Source organism: Leucoraja erinacea, chromosome 28, assembly GCF_028641065.1.
Source record: "Leucoraja erinacea ecotype New England chromosome 28, Leri_hhj_1, whole genome shotgun sequence".
Taxonomy (NCBI): Eukaryota; Metazoa; Chordata; class Chondrichthyes; order Rajiformes; family Rajidae; genus Leucoraja; species Leucoraja erinaceus.
Window position 1 is genome coordinate 25,891,271 of NC_073404.1, and position 14,955 is coordinate 25,906,225.

A 14,955-nucleotide genomic window follows, 5' to 3' on the forward strand; every position below is an offset into this window, starting at 1 on the left:
ACGGGCAGAGGTGAATTGGTCAATACTCCAAATGGCCAATGCTCCAACCTTATGTAAGAACTGATAACAGAAGGGAAGAAGTTGTTCCCGAGTCTGGTGGTGCACACTTTCAAGTTTCTATATATTTTGCCTGACGGGAGCAGGGAGAAGAAACATAGAAACATAGAAAATAAGTGCAGGAGGAGGCCATTCGGCCCTTCGAGCCAGCACCACCATTTATTGCGATCATGGCTGATCGTCCCCAATCAATAACCCGTGCCTGCCTTCTCCCCATATCCCTTGATTCCACTAGCCCCAGAGCTCTATCTAAGTAAGAAGAAGGAATGACTGAGGTGGACCAAGTCTTTGATTATGTTGGCTGCTTTTCTGAGGCAGTGTGAATGGAGTCACTGCTATGTGTGATGGACTGGGTGGCATCTCCAACTCTGCAATTTCTCGCAGTCTTGAGCAGAGCTGTTCCCAAGTGATATCGTTGAAACTATCATTGTAACCATCTTCAGGAAAGGAGACAAATCTCTGTATTAACCGCAGAGGGGTCTCCCGACTGCCTGCCACAAGTAAAGCCGTTCCTTGAATTGCAGTATGTTTTTTCAAACATCTAAAGTCACAATGGAAACGACCCTCACTGCTCCAAGCCAAATGCAGGAAGCAGAACCAAACACCTCATCAAAGCCTTTGCTTCTATCAATTGAGAAGGAAGATGAAACATTCGCCTCTTATTAAACTTCACTCAGAAATTCACCTCCATCTTGGATTTACCTCATGAAGGCATGCAAGCCATGATCCTAAAAAATGGGTCCACAACAGAACTAATCGCAGTGTACGACACTGCAAAGCAACATTCTTCTCAATCTTTCTTGCCTTAATGCTGTACCTTGCCGTCAACTACCTTGCACTGGAGTGGAACTAATCTGCACGACTAATGGGAAACTTCATACTACATTACCTCCATTCCAGAACAAAGGTTAAGTCAAACTCCATGGTTGAGCTGCAGTGTAGTTTAGTTTAGTTTAGTTCAGTTTTGTTTATTGTTGCGTGCTAGCTAGTGTGATGCTTGCAAATGTATGTGGTTGGAGACCAAGTTCTAAACGTACTCCCTGAAACAAGCAATATGATTAATGTCCATGTGGTAAAGGTAATCCATCCACCAGTCCTACTGCTCATCACCACTCTTGAACATCAAATGTCCAACACATCCTGACAAATGTTGGTCACTTCCAAGTTCTCAGCAGTCACCCCCGAAAGTGAAGCCTTACATAAACGATGAAAATTGTTATAGCCTTCTGCTAGCACAGTCTTTAGCCATCTGAGGAAAGTTAAAGACGTCAAACACAGCACAAAACTCATGTTGTACTGAGCTCCTGTGAACCTGCCTTCTTATATGCTCCTGAGACTTGAACTACTTACAGCGGGCACCTTGATCACTGAAAAGATACCAATGCTATCGCCACAAAAGCCTTTGGATCCACTGCAGGATAAGTGAACCAACATCAGTGTCCTCTCCCAGGTGAGCATCGTGGTTCTAATTACATTCATGGTTCTGATTAACAGCCTCGTTAGTCACATGCCAGACTCCCAAAGCAGACAAAATATGTATGTAGGGAAGAACTGCAGATGCTGGTTTAAGCCGTGGACACAAAAAACTGGAGTAACTCAGCGGGTCAGACATCTGTGGAGAAAAGGAATAGGTGACGTTTCGGGTCTGAAGAAGAGTCTCGACCTGAGACATCACCTATTCTTTTTATCCATAGATGCCGTCTGAGTTACTCCAGGTTTTTGTGTCTATCCCAAAGCAGACAGTCTATTCCAAGCCCTGTCATGGGAAGAGATGGACCACGAAGCATTCTACTCCATTATAGCTTCTCGCAGAAATTCATACCCCTCTTAAAAGATTCGGGGATGGTTCCAAAACCTCACTGAAAAATTGCAGTATCTCCACCAATTCCTGGGAATCTCTAGCACATGACTGCACAAAGTTGAAAAAGAGCATTTGAGTTGGCATTGAAAACTTCAAGTCTACACAGCACAATGAAACCTTGTGCAGGTGACAGGAAAGTATTGCCTCACAAACAACCTACCCAGCTCACAAGTATCTCTTGTCCCACCTGCGACAAAGTCTGTTGATCCCACGTTGACCTTCAGAACCGAAAGAAATAGAATGGAAATGTTTAAGAAGGAACTGCAGATGCTGGAAAATCGAAGGTAGACAAAAGTGCTGGAGAAGCTCAGCGGGTGCAGCAGCATCTATGGAGCGAAGGAAATAGGCAACGTTTTGGGCCAAAACCCTTCTTCAGACTGATGTGTGGGGGGGGGGAACGGGGAAAAGAAAGGAAAAAGGAAGAGGAGGAGCCCGAGGACTGAGGGAGAGCTGAGAAGAGGAGGAGACAGCAAGGACTACCGGAAATTGGTGAAATCAATGTTTATGCCGCTAGGGTGCAGACTGCCCAAGCGGAATATGAGGTGCTGCTCCTCCAATTTCCGGTGGTGCTCACTCTGGCCATGGAGGAGGCCCAGGACAGAAAGGTCGGATTTGGAATGGGAAGAGGAGTTGAAGTACTGAGCCACCGGGAGATCAGGTTGGTTAATGCGGACCGAGCTGAGGTGTTCGGCGAAACGATCGCCAAGCCTACGCTTGATCTCACCGATGTAGATCAGCTGACATCTAGAGCAGCGGATACAATAGATGAGGTTGGAGGAGATGGAAATGTCATCTTCAATCCCAAGAGACTGCCAAATTAGGCTAATAGAAGTTGACAGGCTATTTGAAAGTTGGTAGATCTATGGGAGTTGGGGACGGGGGTTGATGAGGAAATCTAATTCAAATATGTTCCTTTCCAGCTGATTTCTGTATCATTTCAATTCAGCTAATTCAGACAAATCCCCCTGCCATGTGTAACATGGTGAAATAAACAGGAGGCGAGCAGCGAGAGAGGGTGTTGTAGAGCTCCCGTCGGAGAGAGAACTTCAAAGTAGGCATACCTCGAGGAGATTTTGCAGTGGAGCAGACAAATTCCTACACATTTTTCCTTCCTACACATTTCATGTGTTCAGTAAATACATTCACCTAGTTAACACAGGCAATATGAAGATTTTTATTTGATTCCACTCCCTGCCAGTTTTGAACTTGGACAGGTCAAAACCCAGGACATAAACATAAAGAATCTTGTGTTTCGCCACATTGATTACCAAAGGTAGACAAAAGTGCTTGAGAAACTCAGCGGGTGCAGCAGCATTTATGGAACTGCTGCACCCGCTGAGTTTCTCCAGCCACCATAGATGCTGCTGCACGCGCTGAGTTTCTCCAGCACTTTTGTCTACCTTCGATTTCCAAGTATCTGCAGTTCCTTCTTAAACATAGAATACCGAAGAATTGTTCAATCATAATTGAAAGACTGATTAAAAGATACAGGATGGAAACAGGCCCTGCAGCGAGTCCACACTGACATCAATCACCCATTCACTCTCGTTCTATGTTATTCCACTGTCACATCCACACTCTACACACTAAGGGCAATTTACAGAGGCCAAATAACCTACGAGCCTGCACATGTTGGTTCACTGGGAAAATCCCAAACTCCACACAGGTCCACGCGCCCAAAGGTCAGAATCGAACACGGGCCTCTGGAGTTGTAAGGCAACAGCTCTACCATCCTCTGCACTGTGCCTCCCCTAATTCATGCCTTGTTAATTACTATTTTCACTTCCAACAGATAGGAAATGGTCAATAAGGGAATTGTACAGTGAAATCAGAGGACTAAATATATCAAGGGAAAAAGAATGAGAAGTCAAAAAAAAAATGCTCGGGGAAAAATGGTAGGGCAGGCAGCTTCTGTGCATAATGAAACAGAGTTAACATTTTAGGTCTTTCATTAGAACTTGGCATGGCCACCAACAGTAAAGTGATTAAAATTGGGCACAAAGTGCTGGAGTAACTTAGTGGGCCAAGCAGCATCTCTGGATAGGTGAAGTTTAGAGTCAGGAATCTTCTTCTATCCATGTTCTCCAGAGATGCTGCCTGACCTGCTGAGTTACATTAGCACCTTGTGTCTTTTTTTCTAAAGCAGCATCTGTAGTTCCTCGTATGTCCTGATTAAAATTGGAGGTGCTGAGAAGGGGATCAAGAGAGTTAGGGATTTGGACTATTAAAAAAAAAAAGACACCAAGTGTTGGAGTAACTCAGCGAGTCAGACAGCATCCCTATATGTTACGTTTTGGGTCTGAATCATTCTTCAGACTGCACTACATGTCTTTTTTTGCAAACCAGCATCTGCAATTCCATGTTTCCAAATTAGGACTTATTTAAACAGGATAACATCATTGTGTCACTAAACACAAGTCATAACATTTGAGTCTGAAGTAGGGTCTCGACCCGAAACGTCACCCATTCCTTCTCTCCAGAGATGCTGCCTGTCCCGCTGAGTTACTCCAGCATTTTGTGTCTACCTTTGATTTAAACCAGCATCTGCAGTTCTTTCCTACTCATAACGTTTGACATTGACTTTATTATATCCAATGTCTTGACATGGCATGAATTAAACCAGCTGAATGCAGTCTGATGCAACTGGATAATGTTAGTAAGATATTTTTGAAGCCTGGTGCAATCAATGTTGTCAAAGGCTAGTGACAAGAGGGGATGGATGAGAAGATAATTTATCTTTATTACAGTTTTATGACTTTGATAAAGCTGTTTTTGGTACGATAGCAGAACAAATCCAATTAAAGGAAATAAAACGTGGAGTTCCAGGAATCCAATGCATAGGTTAAGAAGGTGACTGCACTTTCCAAACGAGGAAAGCGAGTTTCAAAATTGTTCAGTAAATTGCGAGTGTGACTGGGGGAAGAGGAGTGGAGGGCAAGGATTATTTTCATAGATTTATTATGATAGCAAATTTGAAAGAGGGGGAAAATGCCTGATGGCAAAAAAAAAGCATGAACGATATCAACTGACTATGAATCAAAGGAGAGATGTCAAAGAATCAACATAGCGAAGGAAATAGGCAACGTTTCGGGTCGAGACCCTTCTTCAGTGTGAAGAAGGGTCTCGACCAGAAACGTTGCCTATTTCCTTCGCTCCATAGATGCTGCCTCACCCACTGAGTTTCTCCAGCATTTTTGTCTACCTTCGATTTTCCAGCATCTGCAGTTCCTTCTTAAACAAAGAATCAACGTAGGTATTAGGGTTAAGGGTGCAGAAGGTGGGTGACATTGAGATGGGTTGCAAGCGGACACATGATGAGATGAGATTGAAACCAGTGAAAGATGTGCAGTCAGGATTAGAGAAATGCAATTTCTACGTAATTTAATCTGCAATCTTTGAGGTTTCACCGTCTCCACCCAAAACATAATTATTCATGTATTTCACAAAGTACAGTGGCTCAGGTAACCTCTCCGCATTAGAAAACAAATGTTCACACTATTTATTATGTTCTGTTTCTTCATTGCGTTCCTATCACTGCAGCATTGCCCTTTTAATCCCATTAAATCAATTTTGCTTTAAGATTTGTTACGAGGAATCTTTTCAAAGTGCACATTACCTTCCCCCTCTGTTACTTAATTAAGTAATGTATTTAAACAAACAAGGTCTCCCATTAACAAATCTTAGATGGTTTTCATTTATAAATTCAAATATCTACTTACCAATTAAGTTTATTGTCTCTAAAGCTTCTCCTATCATCACAACTAATTAGATCATTATATTTGACATTAAGCTTATTATATAGAACCACTTAATATCTCGGATCCTTCATCAAAGGTATGACTTTAAACAGAAAAAAAAAACTTTGGTAGTGGTGCTGTTGCAAGTTATTCAGCTATGGACACACTGTGTAAATGCACCATTGCTCATCCAGTAAAATGCGATCATAGGGATTTGTTTCATACAGGTAATGCAGACTGAGTGTAGGTGGAGTGTAGGTGACACAACTTGATTGCACCAAGCTTCTACATGTAATGCAGACTGAGTGTAGGTGATTGCACCAAGCTTCTACATGTCTCACCGACATTGTCCAGTTGCATCAGGCTGCATGCAGCTGGTTTAATTCATGCCATGTCATTGCATACAAGACATTGGATATAAGGAAGTCAATGCCAAATGCTGTTCCTCACCCATTCCTTCTCTCCAGAGATGCTGCCTGACCCGCAGTGTTATTCCAGCATTTTGTGTCTACATATCCATGTTCGTCAGGGATGCTGCCTGAACCTCTGAGTTATTCAAGCGCTTAGTCCAGTCCTATTTTAAAAATAAGTCCAAAGATTGTTCGGCATATATAACAAGAAGACAGACATACTATCCTTAATCGGACTTTGCTGGCTTTACCTTACGCTAAATATTATTCCCTTATCATGTATCTATACACTGTAAATGGCTCAATTGTAATCATGTATTGTCTGACTGGATGGCATGATGCAAAAAAACGCTTTTCACTGTACCTCTGTACACATGACAATAAACTAAACTGTAACTGTAATCATGGGCCCATGATATGCCTGTCTTCGTGCTGGATATGCAGAACAGCCTTTGTTTCAGTCCTGCTCATCTTACTCCCCCATAATTTCCCCCCTATTTTCCCCACAATGTGGCATATCCATGTTCTCCAGGGATACTGCCTGACCTGCCGAGTTACTCCAGCATTTTGTGTCTTTCCTCTGTAAACCAGCATCTGCAGTTCCTTGTTTTCACATGGGAGATTATCTATTCTATTACAACACCATTTGGAGGCCAGAAAATAGAGATCAATAGGTGTTACCACAATAATCAAAGTACCCAATTTATAAATTTTAATAAAAATAATCTTCCCACGAAATCCCATGAATTGCGAAATCGAGAAATTATCCCTATTTATCTTAAAGTGATTGATTTGTAGAGGAAATTGGGTACAGGACTTTGTGGTTTGGGACCTTTTTAGACTATCTCACTAAAATCCTCCAGCTGTTTGTATTTTACTCAGGATTCCAGCATTTGCAATCTCCAGGGACACCTACATTGAAGTAGAGATACGAATTACTGTACCGAAGAGCATCGATTTAAAATCCAAATTAATTCAAATTCATCTCCAACATGATCCCAATCTGTCACATTTTCTTGTCTCCATTCCTTTCCACCCTCTCCAGAGACTGCTTCCTCAGCAACTCCATGCTTCACGCATCTCTTCTCACTCACATGTTGCAAGTCAGAGTGAAGTTGTATTCATAGCAGAGTGAGGAGGTGAAAGTAAACCATTGACCAATATATATATTTTTACATGATACATTTCCAACTGCGAATATAAAAGTTTCCCAGGTGAAAATCAGATTAATTGAAAACGCATTTATGTGTATCAGTATAAATATTTATCGATGATAAAAAAACAGATGTCACATTGATGTCTATACAGATAAGCCAAATGATGCCGAGTATTAAATCTGCACCACTCTGATGGTAACCTGGTAACGCAGTTATATCCCCGTGCCTATCCAGTTACAACGCCATTAGCTCGGCTGGAATCACCCACTCCTTCTCCCCCAGAGATGCTGCCTGTCCCGCTGAGCTACTCCAGCATTTTGTGCCTATCTTCAATGTCAACGATGTATCTCGTCCATTGTACGCAGCGTGGTCTTTAGGTTTGAAGAACCCATTTTGACTTGTGTGGTCCAGTCACCCAACGAAATGAACCGTGCGTCAAATGGCTCGGTGGGACACGGCAATAACACCGTGACATGGAGCCCGTGGTTGGTGTTGTCGCTGGCAATCCCGCAAATGGGCATCAATGTAATCTCCATCTTTTGCAACTGCCTAGTGATCTTCAGCACCGTCTCCCCAAGGCGTCTTCACAAGCCCATCTTCATTCTCTTTGGGAGCTTGGCTCTGTCTGACCTCCTCTCAAGCGTATCTTCCTTTTGGGTCGCTTTACTGTTTATCTCTGAGCCGGAGAACAGTGTATACGGCTCGAGAGAATTGCTCTACCCGTACGCCATCCTTGCCACCTCTACCCTGTCGACCGCCTATAACCTGATCGGCATTGGCGTGGAACGGTATCTCACGATGATGCCAAACTGTTTGCGACCAAGATGCAGGATATCCCGCTATCAGACCTGGGCGATGGCCATCACCGGCTGGCTGCTGGCAGCACTTTTCGGAGGACTCCCTCTGATGGGTTGGAATTGTTTGGACGAAGAGGCAACATCTTCTGCTCTTTACCGGCCCCTGTGCATCGACTACCTGGTCTTCATTACAATCCCTAACTGCGTGGTGACCTTCGTTTCTCTATTCTTCACCTACGTTTCCATCATTGTTATTTTAAAGAGACAGAAGTGTATCATTGCAGCCCAGGGTCACGTTAGTAACAGATACAGGGCGGCCGAGACCCAGGTGACTAGAACAAGTGTGATCATTTGGGTCATGACTGTGGTCTCTTATGCCCCGTTTTTTTCGGGAGTTCTCTGGGACGCCTTGGACCACTCGCACCTCCGTGACCTTCAAATACACGTTTTTATCCTTAGAAATGTCACCGCCATAATGATAACGCTGAACTCTCTGGTTAACCCCATGGTCTATTGTCACAGATTGAAGGGTTTGGGAACGTTTGTCGGTTCATTCAAATGTCATTTTAGTAAAAGAATCCACGTGCGAACTGTCAAAACTGTCTAAATACACCGCGTTTGCCCCAGCACCCGCTTCTGAACTTGGAAAGAAGCTGGTCTACAGGTAAGGAGTCCGTCACGTTTAAAGACTCGGGGACAGCGACAAATTGCAATTGAAGGAGAAATCAAACACGCCTCGCATACAAAGAGGGCCGGCCATGCAATTAACAGAAATGGTTAAATCAGGAACTGTTTTATTATTTGTTAACAATCCATTCTCAGCAGAGTGTCCTTTGAATATTCTTTGCACATGAACACCGACGCCGAACGGAGTTGTTCGCAACCATGATTCACAAAGTCCGTCCAATTCCTGGGTCCAAATTAAGACCATTTGGCATGATGGGGGCGCCCTGGGGAAACCTCTCCCATAGCACACGTGTGCAAACTATTCCTTCTCTGAGGGACACCGTTCGTGGCTGTTAAATCTTAACCGACGCAAAGCGGATTTCACGTTGATTACATGTCAATATAAGTAGACACTTGGCTAATGAAGGCGTGTGGTATGCTTGCCTTCATCGAGTATAAGAATCATGAAATCATGTTGCATTCTTTATAGAACTTTCGTTAGGCTACATTTGGAGTATTGTGCGCAGTGCTGGTCGCCCCATTACAGGAAGGATGTGGAGGTTTTGGAGAGGGTGCAGAAGAGGTTTACCGAAACAGTGCCTGGATTAGAGGGTATTAACTACCAGGAGAGGTTGGACAAACATAGTTTAATCTGGAGATTGAGGAGAGACCTGATAGAAGTTATATTATCAGAGGGATAGAAACTTAGAAAGGGTAGACAATCGGAACCTTTTTCCCAGGATGGAGATGTCAAAGACTAGATGATATTGTTTTAATGAGGGGCGAAGCTTAAAGAAGATGTGTGAGGCAAGTTTGTTTTTACACAGGGGGTGGTGGGTGCCTGTAACCTACTGCCAGATGTAGTGCTGGAGGCAGTTTCAGTTCAGTTTGTTTAGTTTATTGTCACATGTACCGAGGTACAGTGACAAGCTTTTTTGATGCATGCTAACCAGTTAGCAGAAAAACAACACATGATTACAATTGATCCATTTACAGCGAGCGTATAGATATATAATAAGGGAATAACTTTATACATGGTAAGGGAATAACGTTAGATACCAAAGTGGCATTTAAGAAGCATTTGGATGGGCACATGGATATGCAGGGAATAGAGAGATGTGATCACATGCAGGCAGAGGAGACTATCTTAATTTGGCATCAGGTTCTGCATGGACATTGTGGGCCAAAGGACACGTTTCTGTGCTGTAGTGTTCTATGTTCTAAATACTTATCAGTGAGTAATCAATACTCCACACCCAGGCAGTTAAAAGGAAAGCCAATCTCATTACACAGGATCCCACCCACCCCCTGCACAAGTCTTTCCAACTTCTGCCATCAGGCCGCCGATATAAAGTCCCCCTATCCAAGAAAAACATCCACAAAAACTCATTCATACCCATTGCCATAAACAGCTTAAATAAAAAATGAACAATGGACAAATTAACCCTGACGCATTGTCACTTTACACGTATCCACAACTTTTATCTTGTCTATTTTTACAGTTTTTAATCTTTATATTTGCTTTTAAGATCGATACACACTGTGTGTACTCTCAGAAATCTGTATTGTGTGACTGCTTATCAGTACATTGTCCTGTCTGTATGTTGAGCCACGTCAAAGAAGATTTTCTGTTACGACAGACAATAAAGTTTTCTGAATCTGAATCTGAATCTGAATCTAATTGTGTCATAATGTGACAGCCTGCATTGAATATTTGCTACTTTAAGGATTAAATTAGTATATTCTATTGCTTCACTGTTAATTAGTCGATTAACACTATCTACCTCATTGGTGAACCTCGGACTACCTTTGATCGGACTTTACTGGCTTTATCTTGCGCTAAACGCTATTCCCTTATCATGTATCCGTACAGAGTGAATCGCTCAATTGTAATCTTTGCACTGACTGGTTAGCATGCAATAAAATGTTTTCACTGTACCTTGGTACACGTGACAAGAAACTATACTGAACTGAACTAATTGTAATTAGATCATTTTATTTTACTAAATCTCTTTGGAAAATCAACTATTAGATTAAATTATTTTCAAGTACTTAATTGGGGCCATTGCTTAACTTTTGTTTGGGCTAAAGTTATTTGTGAACATTTTTATGAAATTCACTGCTGCAACATGGTCAAGATGTGTCAAGTTGTGTGCAAAATAAATTAATTATGAAGCTACACTTGTAGTTTGCACTTCCTCAATAATAATTGTGTGATTGAATGGAAATGAAAAGTTAGCCTTTGTCTAAAATTAAAAATAAAAATAAAATAAAATTGTTTCGGCCTGAGCAATTTTCTCTCCAAACATTTTGTGGAACTTTACTGTTTACATTGAAAAACAGAAAATGCTGTGAATACCCAGCGGAGCAGATGGCATCCGTGGTAAGAGAAACAGGGTTAACTGCAATTTTAAGCTTCTTCAGTTTAATTCTAGTTATTTTCAGTGAAACGTTCCTGCCTGGAAATAAAACATTGTTTTTGCAATTCATCAATCGCGATGACAATGAATCACTTCAAATGATCCCATCATCCTACTGCAAATCAAATAGAGCTCAATGAATCGCCGTACTCAACTATTAACATGGAAGCAAACTTCTTCTTCTTGCATATGGCGTGCACAGCCTGAACAGCTGTCAGGTGTGACACTGATTCATTTAATATCAAATTATTCAAAAACATCAAATATTTGTGCGACAAAGTGTAAAATTTCCCTTCCATTGCCCAGCCAATTCTGTCTTTTTTTTATGATCAAGATAATTTTCCACAAAATGATATTTTGAATGATTAATTGAAACAGTGACAAAGAAATCCAATTGCCAGTAAATTATGAGATCTGCTTACAGTTCGAAAGTTGAAAGTCACAATACAAGGACAGCCTAAATTATTAATCTTATTTGGAAGGAGATTTTTCATACCCCACATAGATACAGCTAGAAGTGCTGCATAAATTAATAAACATTATAAAATGTCTCTCTGGCTGGGCACACGAGACAGAAAAAAAGTTCTATTTAAGTTAACATTAATGTTAATTGTCCACACATCAGTTCATTAGATAGAAAAGTTTTTTCTTCTACTATTGCCTCACTTAAACGTAAGTGTACACCAGTAAATAAAATTTAAAAAAAATACTAGTTTGCAACTTAGTCATATAATTAAAATGTATGTTATCTTTGCAAGAAGCCATAAAATCGCATTTGCCTTCAGTATATTACTAATCATAGTTAAATATTGTGTAAGGAGGTATATGTAATTTATTCTGTGTGCATAATTAACTCTAAGAACAGCCAAGGTAAACATGCACAAAATTGTTTGGTTTTCAATAAAATATATTTTTTAAATCCCTTCTTAAGAATATTTAACATTAAACACATATTCAGTGAACAAAACATTTTAAAAAGCAGGAATTTTAGCAAACAACAACAGTCCAGGGATTTCACACATATGTTCATGTATGGAACCCTAATTCCAAAAGAGGAATTTAAGTGTTTTCTGACATTGTTTATCATTAATTAAACTTTGTCAGAACATAGAAACAGAAATATTTATTTAGCAACGAGTTGAATTAATTTGTAACCTCTCGAACATCAGTAAAGAGTTACAATATTTTTGGTTACATGCCAAAACTATCAAAAGATAAAATACAAACGGCATTTCAAAAGATAAGCATATCTTAGGAACAAGGCAGATAATTTGATCATAAAATGTTATTTTGAAAATCACCGTTGCTTCACATGATCATGTTATTTGGCAAACTTAATTGGTTAAGATAAAAATACATTATATTTTTCACTTGATGAGAATGGCCTTGGATTAACGCCAATGTACCAGACAGTAGAATTAGAAGAGAACATTCAATATTAACAACGGGGATTAGTGCTTTTAGGGATATTTACTTGAGTTTCTTGTGTCTGTGATTCACAATTATTTACTGTTTCGCTATAACCTGTACTGCATTATTCATTATCTTTCAATTACTCTTGACTTTGTCTGCCTTCTTCAGTCTTTTGTTTCTCATGCCAAGTTGCTAACCAAAGATTAATTACAGTCATACCAATTCTGCTTTTTCATTTCTGATGTTGTTCCTTTCACAAACCAACTCAGGCATGCAGACAATGCCCAAGGAACCATGCATATGTAGCCCATTGAGCAGCCTTCAGTTCTTGTCAAGTTACAGACGCTTCAACCCTGGGAAAGGAACTATTGCTCTGCAAAAAATATACTTGTTAGCTCTCTTGGAGCTCAGTGACTAACCACGCCGCACTATGTGTTGCACAAGAACGCAGACTAGAGATAAAACAGATATGAGGCAAGAACTCTGTGACAGATATGAGGCAAGAACTCGGTTTCAGCATCCATAAGATGTAAGGAGTGTGCAAAAGGACACGGTCAAGTTAAACGAGTGGTCAAGATGGAAGATGGAGAACCATGTAGGAAAATAGGAAACCACGCTTTGGTTCACAAAATAAAAGTAAGCAGAATATGTTTTTAAATGGTAGGAAACTGAAAAATATTAATATACAGCAATATCTTGGTGTGATGGTACATATGTAAACATGTGTGAAGTAAACGTGGTCATAGCCTCAGAATTAAAGGGCGCTCTTTTAGAAAGGAGGTGAGGAGGAACTTCTTTAGTCAGAGGGTAGTTAATCTGTGGAACTCACTGCCACAGTGGGCTGTGGAGGCCGAAAGTGGATATTTTTAAGGCAGAGATAGACAAATTCTTGATTAGACCGGGTGTCAAGGGTTATGGGGAGAAGGCAGGTAAATGGGATTCGGAAGCAGAGATCAGCCATGATTGAATGGCAGACTAGACTTGATGGGCCGAATGGCCTAATTCTACTCCTTTAACTTGTGAACTTGTAAATCTATGTGTAATGTAAGGGTAAACAGATTATGCAGCTAAATTAGCAGCACTGCATTTCAAACCCTCCTTAGGGAACCAAGTAGATGTTTTCAAAGAATGCTTGGGCTAATTCAAAGGGATCAGTAAATCATGAGGACACCTGAGAGGTCAATAAGATAAGATTTGCTTTCCCAGTGACATCTGTGACCAACTGGGTGTCGGATGGGACACATAATTTGCACCATTATGGTACCTAGGAGGATAGCTAGTTTGACCTGTTGTTCTTGTAGATAAAATGTATTATATAAATACAGGCTTCTACCATGAGAGCGAGCTTCATCTTCAGGGCGAGAAAAGAGCTTCACCAGAGAGGGAGAGGGGGAGAGTGAGAGAGAGAGAGAGAGAGAGAGAGAGAGAGAGAGAGAGAGAGAGAGAGAGAGAGAGAGAGAGAGAGAGAGGGAGGAGAGGTAACAGCAGACTGGAGACTCGAAAACGCAGAGGAGCGCGAGAACAATTGTTTTGTATTGTTACTTTATTGATAGTTGACAGTTTTTCTCTGTTTTACTTGTATTTTGCTTTAATAAATAGTTATTTGTGCTCTTCAGCATATGCTTTCCCCATTCATTGATCCGAATCCTTGAATCCTGCATATATTTTGTTGCAACATGTTATTATAACAAAGAGAACAAGAGGCAAATGCCATGTATATGTGCTTATTGCTAGGAGTTTTGTGCACGGAAATAAGGATGCCTTGCTTCGATTGTACAGGGCTTTAATGAAACAAGATAGGAACAATATAAAATATGTACTTGCCTCTTCTCTGGGTCTAAAACTAGGAGGCACAGACTCAGCTAAGAGGTCAGTCACTGAGGATTGGAATTAGATTACATTTCTTTACTCAATGGGTTGTAATCTGTGGGATTTTCTAGCACAGAGGACTGTGGGTGGTCAGTTGTTAAAAATATTCACAGGTGAGATTGATGAAACTTTGAACCAAATTGATTAGAGGACGTTGAGATCAGATGGAAACGATCGGTACAGGGTTAATTATCATCAGCCACAGCTTGACAAGTACGGTTAAATCTTTGCAGAAACAAGGAAGCGTAGACCCAACTCGCGGGAGTAACTCAGCGAGTCAGGCAACATCTGTGGAGAACGTGGATATTGATGTCCAGGGTCGGGAACCGTCTGCAGACTTCAGATTGAAATGAAACATCTACTATTTGTGTTTTCCAGAGATGCTGCCTGACCTGCTGAGTTACTCCAGCACTTTGTGTCGTTTTTCAACATGCTCAGTATATGCAACAACTAAGCCTGGAAAGCACTGGCACTGTTCTTTGCAGCTAACAGATTCAAACTTCCATTCCTGTAATACTTTATATGGTACACCTGCTGCTGCCAACGTAAAAAGGTTTTTGACAATAAA

General features: G+C 41.0%; 1 protein-coding gene across 1 annotated transcript; it reads left to right on the forward strand.

Moving 5' to 3' along the window:
• Nucleotides 1-7,645: 7,645 nt before the first annotated feature.
• On the forward strand, nt 7,646-8,626 carry LOC129710469 (lysophosphatidic acid receptor 3-like). Its single transcript, XM_055657424.1, has one exon. It carries the CDS (start codon nt 7,646-7,648, stop codon nt 8,624-8,626), a length of 981 nt encoding a protein of 326 aa, XP_055513399.1.
• Nucleotides 8,627-14,955: the final 6,329 nt, after the last annotated feature.

What these genes read in the sequence shown, in the direction of transcription:
- LOC129710469 (XM_055657424.1), top strand. Translation starts at nt 7,646, where the DNA reads ATGAACCGTGCGTCAAATGGCTCGGTGGGACACGGCAATAACACCGTG.